General features: G+C 35.9%; 1 protein-coding gene across 1 annotated transcript in view; it reads left to right on the top strand.

The window, feature by feature from the left end:
* LOC132564004 (uncharacterized) overlaps window positions 1–15897 on the top strand; it is a 37672-nt gene that overhangs the window by 1522 nt on the left and 20253 nt on the right. Inside the window, exon 2 of the mRNA XM_060228754.1 lies at window positions 1342–1546. Coding sequence (XP_060084737.1) covers window positions 1342–1546 — 205 coding nt within the window. The remainder of the gene's footprint in view (window positions 1–1341; window positions 1547–15897) is intronic.

Here is a 15897-nt window from a genome sequence, read left to right as displayed (position 1 = left end):
GACGGTTTCCATTAAAAGTGGTATATTGTGCCATTTTGGTTGCTGTTAATCACATCATGGGAGTGGGCAACCTAATGAACTGATCTTGACATCATGTTGCTACACATGACATCTCGATCTCAGTCCGTCATCAACTCTGCCCGTGGTGTTGAAACATGAAACAAACTGACTTAAAGGTGAATTGTGAACTCCGAAGTGATTAGTGACATGTTGTTCAGTGCTACCTCCTATGAGCATTGCATAAGCCCATCCTCCGTCAAGATAGGACAGCCATGGGATTTTTGTAAAAAGAATTTCTGATTGCAGATATGTTAAAGAACAGGTGATAGTCAGAAATTTATAATAATTTGGATAAAAAAAAAATGCACCAGATGTGGATAGCCTTTTTGTCTTTTTAACATTTATTTGGGGGTTAGGTAAGGTTTCCCCTTACTTTTTGTATGGCTATATATATTCAATACAAAATAATGTGCGAACAAAGAAGTTGTGTTTCTGTATCCTTTCATTATATATTGTAATAATTTGGGTTGGACTTCTTGATTAAAATATTGTCAAGGAATACATTTATGAAGATATGGATGCAAATCACATAATAGACAATATGGTGGGTTATAAGCAGTTGCCGAATTTCTCGGCAAGGTGATTTTAAGCTGTAGATCAATAGTTCACAGTCACATTAGACACAAGTCAAAAATTGTTTTCCTTTGTCAGTTGTGTTACCATGTTCAAATATAACTACGAGGATCTACCAGAAAGCCGTCCAGTCAATAAGCCGCCCATTTTAGGGGTTAAAAAAACCTTTAGAAACCTTTGTTTTCGTAAACTTTTGAAAGTATGTCAAATTTCCAGATGTTTTCAATAGCTTATTCTGTTTTTTAAGCTAGCATCATAATACATTGCCTATCTGTCTTGTTCACTGAGACTTGAAACATATAATTTTGTTGAAAAGGTGCTTTTCAAAAGAATGTTTGTCAACAGCACATGAGACATGAGGAATAAGGATGAGGCGTCTTACAGGTGATTTATTATTACAAGGTTAGAATGCATTAGGCTACAAAAGCAGGAAATAAAGGTGATATTTGAAATAATATGATATCATATCATTTGATTTGATTTTTTTTCTGAGTGTTTATTCGAAGCTTGGTAAGTAAAAATACATTTGTTATCAGTGCACAGTACACATTATAATTGTTTTTCAGAGTTAAACTTATTTCACATGAATTTTCTAAATTTACATTATCAAGACTATAATTTCAGCAACATGTTAAGTATCACAAATGAATAATATTTAGCTTATTGTTAAGGAATGTGACATTGTTTATCATATATTCAATTTTACAGTCTCAAGACTTACCAGTAACAACTCCCAGATTACACCAGGATCCATCACAGACAATACAGTTCCCCTCAGTGATTCCGCTAAATGTTGGTGGGGTCAAGTATGTAACTCGTCTGTCCACACTGTCTAAATATCCAGACTCAATGCTGGCAGCTCTATTCAGTGGCCGTCACACGGTTGACAAGGATCAAAAGAGGGCTTTGAAATGTGTGTTATATAAAATACATGATGTTGTTCAAATTAAAGACAAAAACAGAGGGCTTTGAAATGTGTGTTATATAAAATACATGATGTTGTTCAAATTAAAGACAAAAACAGAGGGCTTTGAAATGTGTGTTATATAAAATACATGATGTTGTTCAAATTAAAGACAAAAACAGAGGGCTTTGAAATGTGTGTTATATAAAATACATGATGTTGTTCAAATTAAAGACAAAAACAGAGAGCTATTGAAATGTGTGTTATATGAAATGTGTGTTATATAAAATACATGTTGTTGTTCAAATTAAAGACAAAAACAGAGAGCTTTGAAATGTGTGTTATATAAAATACATGATGTTGTTCAAATTAAAGACAAAAACAGAGAGCTTTGAAATGTGTGTTATATAAAATACATGATGTTCAAATTAAAGACAAAAACAGAGAGCTTTGAAATGTGTGTTATATAAAATACATGATGTTGTTCAAATTAAAGACAAAAACAGAGAGCTTTGAAATGTGTGTTATATAAAATACATGATGTTGTTCAAATTAAAGACAAAAACAGAGGGCTTTGAAATGTGTGTTATATAAAATACATGATGTTGTTCAAATTAAAGACAAAAACAGAGAGCTTTGAAATGTGTGTTATATAAAATACATGATGTTGTTCAAATTAAAGACAAAAACAGACGGCTTTGAAATGTGTGTTATATAAAATACACGATGTTGTTCAAAATAAAGACAAAAACAGAGGGCTTTGAAATGTGTGTATATAAAATACATGATGTTGTTCAAATTAAAAACAAAAACAGAGAGCTTTGAAATGTGTGTTATATAAAATACATGATGTTCAAATTAAAGACAAAAACAGAGGGCTTTGAAATGTGTGTTATATAAAATACATGATGTTGTTCAAATTAAAGACAAAAACAGAAGGCTTTGAAATGTGTGTTATATAAAATACATGATGTTCAAATTAAAGACAAAAACAGAGAGCTTTGAAATGTGTGTTATATAAAATACATGATGTTGTTCAAATTAAAGACAAAAACAGAGAGCTTTGAAATGTGTGTTATATAAAATACATGATGTTCAAATTAAAGACAAAAACAGAGAGCTTTGAAATGTGTGTTATATAAAATACATGATGTTCAAATTAAAGACAAAAACAGAGAGCTTTGAAATGTGTGTTATATAAAATACATGATGTTCAAATTAAAGACAAAAACAGAGAGCTTTGAAATGTGTGTTATATAAAATACATGATGTTGTTCAAATTAAAGACAAAAACAGAGGACTTTGAAATGTGTGTTATATAAAATACATAATGTTGTTCAAATTAAAGAACAAAAAACAGAGAGCTTTGAAATGTGTGTTATATAAAATACATGATGTTCAAATTAAAGACAAAAACAGAGAGCTTTGAAATGTGTGTTATATAAAATACATGATGATGTTCAAATTAAAGACAAAAACAGAGGGCTTTGAAATGTGTGTTATATAAAATACATGATGTTGTTCAAATTAAAGACAAAAACAGAGAGCTTTGAAATGTGTGTTATATAAAATACATGATGTTCTGTGTTATATAAAATACAAATTAAAGACAAAAACAGAGAGCTTTGAAATGTGTGTTATATAAAATACATGATGGTCAAATTAAAGACAAAAACAGAGAGCTTTGAAATGTGTGTTATATAAAATACATGATGTTCAAATTAAAGACAAAAACAGAGAGCTTTGAAATGTGTGTTATATAAAATACATGATGTTCAAATTAAAGACAAAAACAGAGAGCTTTGAAATGTGTGTTATATAAAATACATGATGTTGTTCAAATTAAAGACAAAAACAGAGAGCTTTGAAAGGTGTGTTATATAAAATACATGATGTTCAAATGTGTGTTATATAAAATACATGATGACAAAAAAGACAAAAACAGAGAGCTTTGAAATGTGTGTTATATAAAATACATGATGTTGTTCAAATTAAAGACAAAAACAGAGAGCTTTGAAATGTGTGTTATATAAAATACCTGATGATGTTCAAATTAAAGACAAATACAGAGAGCTTTGAAATGTGTGTTATATAAAATACATGAGGTTGTTCAAATTAAAGACAAAAACAGAGAGCTTTGAAATGTGTGTTATATAAAATACATGATGTTCAAATTAAAGACAAAAACGGAGGGCTTTGAAATGTGTGTTATATAAAATACATGCAAAAACAGAGAGCTTGATGTTGTTCAAATTAAAGACAAAAACAGAGAGCTTTGAAATGTGTGTTATATAAAATACATGATGTTGTTCAAATTAAAGACAAAAACAGAGGGCTTTGAAATGTGTGTTATATAAAATACATGATGTTGTTCAAATTAAAGACAAAAACAGAGAGCTTTGAAATGTGTGTTATATAAAATACATGATGTTGTTCAAATTAAAGACAAAAACAGAGGGCTTTGAAATGTGTGTTATATAAAATACATGATGTTGTTCAAATTAAAGACCAAAAAACAGGGCTTTCGAAATGTGTGTTATATAAAATACATGATGTTCAAATTAAAGACAAAAACAGAGAGCTTTGAAATGTGTGTTATATAAAATACATGATGTTGTTCAAATTAAAGACAAAAACAGAGGGCTTTGAAATGTGTGTTATATAAAATACATGATGTTCAAATTAAAGACAAAACAAGAGGGCTTTGAAATGTGTGTTATATAAAATACATGATGTTCAAATTAAAGACAAAAACAGAGAGCTTTGAAATGTGTGTTATATAAAATACATGATGTTGTTCAAATTAAAGACAAAAACAGAGAGCTTTGAAATGTGTGTTATATAAAATACATGATGTTCAAATTAAAGACAAAAACAGAGAGCTTTGAAATGTGTGTTATATAAAATACATGATGTTGTTCAAATTAAAGACAAAAACAGAGAGCTTTGAAATGTGTGTTATATAAAATACATGATGTTCAAATTAAAGACAAAAACAGAGAGCTTTGAAATGTGTGTTATATAAAATACATGATGTTCAAATTAAAGACAAAAACAGAGAGCTTTGAAATGTGTGTTATATAAAATACATGATGTTGTTCAAATTAAAGACAAAAACAGAGGGCTTTGAAATGTGTGTTATATAAAATACATGATGTTGTTCAAATTAAAGACAAAAACAGAGAGCTTTGAAATGTGTGTTATATAAAATACATGATGTTGTTCAAATTAAAGACAAAAACAGAGAGCTTTGAAATGTGTGTTATATAAAATACATGATGTTGTTCAAATTAAAGACCAAAAAACAGAGGGCTTTGAAATGTGTGTTATATAAAATACATGATGTTGTTCAAATTAAAGACAAAAACAGAGGGCTTTGAAATGTGTGTTATATAAAATACATGATGTTGTTCAAATTAAAGACAAAAACAGAGAGCTTTGAAATGTGTGTTATATAAAATACATGATGTTCAAATTAAAGACAAAAACAGAGAGCTTTGAAATGTGTGTTATATAAAATACATGATGTTGTTCAAATTAAAGACAAAAACAGAGAGCTTTGAAATGTGTGTTATATAAAATACATGATGTTGTTCAAATTAAAGACAAAAACAGAGAGCTTTGAAATGTGTGTTATATAAAATACATGATGTTGTTCAAATTAAAGACAAAAACAGAGAGCTTTGAAATGTGTGTTATATAAAATACATGATGTTGTTCAAATTAAAGACAAAAACAGAGAGCTTTGAAATGTGTGTTATATAAAATACATGATGTTGTTCAAATTAAAGACAAAAACAGAGAGCTTTGAAATGTGTGTTATATAAAATACATGATGTTCAAATTAAAGACAAAAACAGAGAGCTTTGAAATGTGTGTTATATAAAATACATGATGTTCAAATTAAAGACAAAAACAGAGAGCTTTGAAATGTGTGTTATATAAAATACATGATGTTTAAATTAAAGACAAAAACAGAGAGAGCTTTGAAATGTGTGTTATATAAAATACATGATGTTGTTCAAATTAAAGACAAAAACAGAGAGCTTTGAAATGTGTGTTATATAAAATACATGATGTTCAAATTAAAGACAAAAACAGAGAGCTTTGAAATGTGTGTTATATAAAATACATGATGTTGTTCAAATTAAAGACAAAAACAGAGAGCTTTGAAATGTGTGTTATATAAAATACATGATGTTCAAATTAAAGACAAAAACAGAGAGCTATATAAAATACATGATGTGTGTTATATAAAATACATGATGTTCAAATTAAAGACAAAAACAGAGAGCTTTGAAATGTGTGTTATATAAAATACATGATGTTGTTCAAATTAAAGACAAAAACAGAGAGCTTTGAAATGTGTGTTATATAAAATACATGATGTTGTTCAAATTAAAGACAAAAACAGAGAGCTTTGAAATGTGTGTTATATAAAATACATGATGTTGTTCAAATTAAAGACAAAAACAGAGAGCTTTGAAATGTGTGTTATATAAAATACATGATGTTCAAATTAAAGACAAAAACAGAGAGCTTTGAAATGTGTGTTATATAAAATACATGATGTTGTTCAAATTAAAGACAAAAACAGAGAGCTTTGAAATGTGTGTTATATAAAATACATGATGTTCAAATTAAAGACAAAAACAGAGAGCTTTGAAATGTGTGTTATATAAAATACATGATGTTCAAATTAAAGACAAAAACAGAGAGCTTTGAAATGTGTGTTATATAAAATACATGATGTTCAAATTAAAGACAAAAACAGAGAGCTTTGAAATGTGTGTTATATAAAATACATGATGTTCAAATTAAAGACAAAAACAGAGAGCTTTGAAATGTGTGTTATATAAAATACATGATGTTCAAATTAAATACAAAAACAGAGAGCTTTGAAATGTGTGTTATATAAAATACATGATGATGTTCAAATTAAAGACAAAAACAGAGGACTTTGAAATGTGTGTTATATAAAATACATGATGCTGTTCAAATTAAAGACAAAAACAGAGGGCTTTGAAATGTGTGTTATATAAAATACATGATGTTGTTCAAATTAAAGACAAAAACAGAGAGCTTTGAAATGTGTGTTATATAAAATACATGATGTTGTTCAAATTAAAGACAAAAACAGAGAGCTTTGAAATGTGTGTTATATAAAATACATGATGTTGTTCAAATTAAAGACAAAAACAGAGAGCTTTGAAATGTGTGTTATATAAAATACATGATGTTCAAATTAAAGACAAAAACAGAGAGCTTTGAAATGTGTTATATAAAATAAATGATGTTGTTCAAATTAAAGACAAAAACAGAGGGCTTTGAAATGTGTGTTATATAAAATACATGATGTTGTTCAAATTAAAGACAAAAACAGAGAGCTTTGAAATGTGTGTTATATAAAATACATGATGTTCAAATTAAAGACAAAAACAGAGAGCTTTGAAATGTGTGTTATATAAAATACATGATGTTCAAATTAAAGACAAAAACAGAGAGCTTTGAAATGTGTGTTATATAAAATACATGATGTTGTTCAAATTAAAGACAAAAACAGAGAGCTTTGAAATGTGTGTTATATAAAATACATGATGTTCAAATTAAAGACAAAAACAGAGAGCTTTGAAATGTGTGTTATATAAAATACATGATGTTGTTCAAATTAAAGACAAAAACAGAGGGCTTTGAAATGTGTGTTATATAAAATACATGATGTTCAAATTAAAGACAAAAACAGAGAGCTTTGAAATGTGTGTTATACAAAATACATGATGTTGTTCAAATTAAAGACAAAAACAGAGGGCTTTGAAATGTGTGTTATATAAAATACATGATGTTGTTCAAATTAAAGACAAAAACAGAGGGCTTTGAAATGTGTGTTATATAAAATACATGATGTTGTTCAAATTAAAGACCAAAAAACAGAGGGCTTTGAAATGTGTGTTATATAAAATACATGATGATGTTCAAATTAAAGACAAAAACAGAGGGCATAAAGTTCCACACTGTAGTCTAAACGGTCTATCAACACAATGATGTCATACGGGGCCACACTGTAGTCTGATCGGTCTATTAACAAACAACGACATACAGGTCACACTGTAGTCTGATTGGTCTATCTACACAATAACGACATACAAGGCCACATTGTAGTCTGAACGGTGAATCAACACAATGACCTCATACAGTGCCACACTGTAGTCTGAAAGGTGAATTAACACAATAACGACATACAAGGCCACAATGTAGTCTGAACGGTGAATCAACACAATAAAGACATACTGGGATACACTTTTATCTGATTGGTCTATCAACACACTAAAGACATACAGAGCCACACTGTAGTTTGAACGGTATACCAACAAAATGACGTCATACAGGTCCACAATGTAGTGTGAACGGTGAATCGACACAATATTGATATACAGGGCCACAATGTAGTCTGAACGGTGAATCAACACAACAACGACATGCAGGGCCACAATGTAGTCTGAATGGTGCATCAACACAATAACGACATACAGAGCCACACTGTAATCTGAACGGTTAATCAACACAATGACGTCATAAAGTTCCACACTGTAGTCCGAACGGTCTATCGAAACAATAACGACATACAGCCAAACACTTTAGTCTGAACGGTCATCAACAAAATAACGACACAAAGAGCCACACTGTAGTGTGAAAAGTCTGCCAACACAATAATGTCATACAGGGCCACACTGTAGTCTGAACGGTGAATCAACACAATAACGACATTGAGGACCACACTGTAGTCCGAACGGTGAATCAAAACAATAACGACATAGAGGACCACACTGTAGTGTGAACGGTGAATCAACACAACAACGACATACAGAGCCATAATTGTGTTTGACAACACAATAATGTCATATAGTGCCACACTTTAGTCTGAACGGTGAATCAACACAAATACAACATACTTTGCCACACTGTAGTCTGAACGGTGAATCAACACAATAATGATATACAGGGCCACAATGTAGTCTGAACGATGAATCAACACAACAACGACATACAGGGCCACAATGTAGTCTGAATGGTGCATCAACACAATAACGACATACAGAGCCACACTGTAAGCTGAATGGGCAAACAACACAATAACGACATACAGTGCCACACTGTAATCTGAACGGTTAATCAACACAATAACAACATAAAGAGCCACACTGTATTCTGAACGGTCTATCAACATAATGATGACATACAGGGCCACATTGTATTTTGAAATGTGAATCAACACAATAACGACATGCAGGTCACACTGTAGTCTGAACGGTGAATCAACACAATAACGACATGCAGGTCACACTGTAGTCTTAACGGTCTATCAACACAATGATGTCATACAGAGCCACACTGTAGTTTGAACGGTATACCAACAAAATGACGTCATACATGTCCACAACGTAGTCGGAACGATGAATCAACACAATAACGATATACAGGACCACAATGTAGTCTGAACGGTGAATCAACACAACAACGACATACAGGGCAACAATGTAGTCTTAACGGTGAATCAAAACAATTACGACATAGAGGACCACACTGTAGTGTGAACGGTGAATCAACACAACAACGACCTACAGGGCCACAATGTAGTCTGAACGGTGAATCAACACAAAAACGATATACAGGGCAACAATGTAGTCTGAACGGTGAATCAACACAATAACGACCTACATTGTCACACTGTAGTCTGAACGGTGAATCAACACAATAACGACATACAGGTCACACTGTAGTCTGAACGGTGAATCAACACAATGACGACATACTTGGATACACTGTTATCTGATTGGTCTATCAACACACTAAAGACATACAGAATCACACTGTAGTTTGAACGGTATACCAACAAAATGACGTCATACAGGTCCACAATGTAGTCTGAACGGTGAATCAACACAATAATGATATACAGGGCCACAATGTAGTCTGAACGGTGAATTAACACAATAACGACATACAGAGCAACACTGTAGTCTGAACGGTGAATCAAAACAATAACGACATTGAGGACCACACTGTAGTCTGAACGGTGAATCAACACAATAACGACATAGAGGACCACACTGTATTGTGAACGGTCTATCAACACAATAACAGACATACAGGACCACACTGTAGTCTGAACGGTGAACCATCACAATACAGTCATACAGGACCACACTGTGTAACGATCAACCAACACAATAATGTCATACAGGACCACACTGTAGTCATGGACCACACTGTAGTCTGAACGGTCAACCATCACAATACAGTCATACAGGACCACACTGTAACGTCCAACGGTGATCAACACACCATCATCACAATACAGCCATACACTGTACACTGAACCGTCTATCAACATCACAATACAGTCATACAGGACCACACTGTAGTGTAACGATCAACCATCACAATACAGTCATACAGGACCACACTGTAGTCTGAACGGTGAATCAACCATCACAATACAGTCATACAGGACCACACTGTAGTCTGTAACGACCACACTGTATCAACATCACAATACAGTCATACAGGACCACACTGTCAACCATCACAATACAGTCATACAGACCACACTGTAACGAACCAACATACAGGACCACACTGTACATCAACCATCACAATACAGTCATACAGGACCACACTGTAGTCTGAACGATCAACCATCACAATACAGTACATACAGGACCACACTGTAGTCTGAACGATCAACCATCACAATACAGTCATACAGGACCACACACACAGCCATACAGGACCACACTGTAACGATCAACCATCACAATACAGTCATACAGGACCACACTGTAGTCTGTAACGATCAACCATCACAATACAGTCATACAGGACCAGACTAGTCTGTAACGATCAACCATCACAATACAGCCATACAGGACCACACTGTAGTCTGTAACGATCAACCATCACAATACAGAACAGGACCACATCAACAACATCACAATACAGTCATATACAGGACCACACTGTAACGTCAACCATCAATACAGGTCATACAACCACACAGTAACGATCACCATCACAATACAGTCTGTAACGATGAACCATCACAATACAGACATACAGGACACACTGTAGTAACGATCAACCATCACAATACAGTCATACAGGACCACACTGTAGTCCATCACAATAACGATCAACCATCACAATACAGTCATACAGGACCACACTGTAGTCTGTAGCGATCACCCATCACAATACAGCCATACAGGACCACACTGTAGTCTGTTACGATCACCCATCACAATACAGCCGTACAGGACCACACTGTAACGATCAACCATCTCAATACAGTCATACAGGACCACACTGTAGACTGGAACCATCAAACATCACAATACAGCCGCACAGCACCACACAAAAATGATAAACCCTCACAATCCAGTCATACAGGACCACACTGTAACGATCAACCATCACAATACAGTCATACAGGACCACACTGTAACAACCATCACAATACAGTCATACAGGACCACACTATAATGATCAGGACCACACTGTAACGATCAACCATCACAATACAGTCATACAGGACCACACTGTAGTCTGTAACGATCAACCATCACAATACAGCCGTACAGGACCACACTATAATGATCAACCATCACAATACAGTCATACAGGACCACACTGTAACGATCAACCATCACAATACAGCCATACAGGACCACACAGTAACGATCAACCATCACAATACAGTCATACAGGACCACACTGTAACGATCAACCATCACAATACAGTCATACAGGACCACACTGTAGTCTGTAACGATCAACCATCACAATACAGTCATACAGGACCACACAGTAACGATCAACCATCACAATACAGCCATACAGGACCACACTGTAACGATCAACCATCACAATACAGTCATACAGGACCACACTGTAGTCTGTAACGATCAACCCTCACAATACAGTCATACAGGACCACACTATAATGATCAACCATCACAATACAGTCATACAGGACCACACTGTAACGATCAACCATCACAATACAGCCATACATGACCAGACTAGTCTGTAACGATCAACCATCACAATACAGTCATACAGGACCACACTATAACGATGAGCCATCACAATACAGTCATACAGGACCACACAGTAACGATCAACCATCACAATACAGTCATACAGGACCACACAGTAACGATCAACCATCACGATACAGTCATAAAGGACCACACAGTAACGATCAACCATCACAATACAGTCATACCAGACCACACTGTAGTCTGTAACGATCAACCATCACAATACAGCCATGCAGGACCACACAGTAACGATCAACCATCCCAATACAGCCATACAGGACCACACTGTAACGATCAACCATCACAATACAGTCATACAGGACCACACTGTAGACTGAAACGATCAACCATCACAATACAGTCATACAGGACCACACTGTAACGATCAACCATCACAATACAGTCATACAGGACCACACTGTAACGATCAACCATCACAATACAGTCATACAGGACCACACTGTAAGGACCACATCTGTAACGAACCATCACAATACAGTCATACAGGACCACACTGTAACGATCAACCATCACAATACAGTCATACAGGACCACACTGTAACGACCCATCACAATACAGCCATACAGGACCACACTGTAACGATCAACCATCACAATACAGCCATACAGGACCACACTGTAACGATCAACCATCACAATACAGTCATACAGGACCACACTGTAGTAACGATCAACCATCACAATACAGTCATACAGGACCACACTCACAATACAGTCCACAGGACACACTGTATACAGTCATCACAATACAGTATACAGGACCACACTGTAACATCAACCATCACAATACAGACATACAGGACCACACTGTAACGATCAACCATCACAATACAGTCATACAGGACCACACTGTAACGATCAACCATCACAGTCATACAGTACACGATCAACCATCACAATACAGTACAGGACCACACACGATCACATCACAATACAGTCATACAGGACCACACTGTAACGATCAACCATCACAATACAGTCATACAGGACCACACTGTAACGATCAACCATCACAATACAGTCATACAGGACCACACTGTAACGATCAACCATCACAATACAGTCATACAGGACCACACTGTAACGATCAACCATCACAATACAGCCATACAGGACCACACTGTAACGATCAACCATCACAATACAGTCATACAGGACCACACTGTAACGATCAACCATCACAATACAGTCATACAGGACCACACTGTAACGATCAACCATCACAATACAGCCATACAGGACCACACTGTGACGATCAACCATCACAATACAGTCATACAGGACCACACTCATCAACCATCACAATACAGCCATGCAGGACCACACAGTAACGATCAACCATCCCAATACAGCCATACAGGACCACACTGTAGTCTGTAACGATCGACCATCACAATACAGTCATACAGGACCACACTGTAACGATCAACCCTCACAATACAGTCATACAGGACCACACTGTAACGATCAACCATCACAATACAGTCATACAGGACCACACTGTAACGATCAACCATCACAATACAGTCATACAGGATCACCACACTGTAACGACCATCACAATACAGCCATACAGGACCACACTGTAACGATCAACCATCACAATACAGCCATACAGGACCACACTGTAACGATCAACCATCACAATACAGTCATACAGGACCACACTGTAACGATCAACCATCACAATACAGTCATACAGGACCACACTGTAACGATCAACCATCACAATACAGTCATACAGGACCACACTGTAACGATCAACCATCACAATACAGTCATACAGGACCACACTGTAACGATCAACCATCACAATACAGTCATACAGGACCACACTGTAACGATCAACCATCACAATACAGCCATACAGGACCACACTGTAACGATCAACCATCACAATACAGCCATACAGGACCACACTGTAACGATCAACCATCACAATACAGTCATACAGGACCACACATCACAATACAGTCATACAGGACCACACTGTAACGATCAACCATCACAATACAGTCATACAGGACCACACTGTAACGATCAACCATCACAATACAGTCATACAGGACCACACTGTAACGATCAACCATCACAATACAGCCATACAGGACCACACTGTAACGATCAACCATCACAATACAGTCATACAGGACCACACTGTAACGATCAACCATCACAATACAGTCATACAGGACCACACTGTAACGATCAACCATCACAATACAGTCATACAGGACCACACTGTAACGATCAACCATCACAATACAGCCATACAGGACCACACTGTAACGATCAGGACCACACTGTAACGATCAACCATCTCAATACAGTCATACAGGACCACACTGTAACGATCAACCATCACAATACAGTCATACAGGACCACACTATAACGATCAACAATACAGTCATACAGGACCACACTGTAACGATCAACCATCACAATACAGCCATACAGGACCACACTGTAACGATCAACCATCACAATACAGCCATACAGGACCACACTGTAACGATCAACCATCACAATACAGTCATACAGGACCACACTGTAACGATCAACCATCACAATACAGCCATACAGGACCACACTGTAACGATCAACCATCACAATACAGTACATACAGGACCACACAATGTATACAGGACCACACTGTAACGATCAACCATCACAATACAGTCATACAGGACCACACTGTAACGATCAACCATCACAATACAGTCATACAGGACCACACTGTAACGATCAACCATCACAATACAGTCATACAGGACCACACTGTAACGATCAACCATCACAATACAGTCATACAGGACCACACTGTAACGATCAACCATCACACAGCCATACAGGACCACACTGTAACCATCACAATACAGGGACCACACTGTAACGATCAACCATCACAATACAGTCATACAGGACCACACTGTAACGATCAACCATCACAATACAGTCATACAGGACCACACTGTAACGATCAACCATCACAATACAGCCATACAGGACCACACTGTAACGATCAACCATCACAATACAGTCATACAGGACCACACTGTAACGATCAACCATCACAATACAGTCATACAGGACCACACTGTAACGATCAACCATCACAATACAGCCATACAGGACCACACTGTAACGATCAACCATCACAATACAGTCATACAGGACCACACTGTAACGATCAACCATCACAATACAGCCATACAGGACCACACTGTAACGATCAACCATCACAATACAGCCATACAGGACCACACTATAACGATCAACCATCACAATACAGTCATACAGGACCACACTGTAGTCTGTAACGATCAACCATCACAATACAGCCATACAGGACCACACAGTAACGATCAACCATCACAATACAGCCATACAGGACCACACTGTCAACCATCACAATACAGTCATACAGGACCACACTCAAACCATCACAATACAGTCATACAGGACCACACTGTAACAATGATCAACCATCACAATACAGTCATACAGGACCACACTGTAACGATCAACCATCACAATACAGTCATACAGGACCACACTGTAACGATCAACCATCACAATACAGTCATACAGGACCACACTGTAACGATCAACCATCAACCATCACAATACAGTCATACAGGACCACACTGTAACCCTCACAATACAGTCATACAGGACCACACTATAATGATCAACCATCACAATACAGTCATACAGGACCACACTGTAGTCTGTAACGATCAACCCTCACCATACAGTCATACAGGACCACACTATAACGATCAACCATCACAATACAGTCATACAGGACCACACAGTAACGATCAACCATCACGATAGTCATACAGGACCACACTGTAACGATCAACCATCACAATACAGTCATACAGGACCACACTGTAACGATCAACCATCACAATACAGTCATACAGGACCACACTGTAACGATCAACCATCACAATACAGCCATACAGGACCACACTGTAACGATCAACCATCACAATACAGTCATACAGGACCACACTGTAGTCTGTAACGATCAACCATCACAATACAGCCATACAGGACCACACTGTAGTCTGTTACGATCACCCATCACAATACAGCCGTACAGGACCACACTGTAACGATCAACCATCTCAATACAGTCATACAGGACCACACTGTAACGATCAACCATCACAATACAGTCATACAGGACCACACTGTAACGATCAACCCTCACAATACAGTCATAC

Source organism: Ylistrum balloti, unplaced genomic scaffold (assembly GCF_031769215.1).
Source record: "Ylistrum balloti isolate Yb309-2 unplaced genomic scaffold, AGI_CSIRO_Ybal_v1 Utg371964, whole genome shotgun sequence".
In the NCBI taxonomy this organism is placed as follows: Eukaryota; Metazoa; Mollusca; class Bivalvia; order Pectinida; family Pectinidae; genus Ylistrum; species Ylistrum balloti.
The sequence above is the reverse complement of the archived record's forward strand: the minus strand, read 5'-3'. Positions and strand labels throughout refer to the sequence as shown.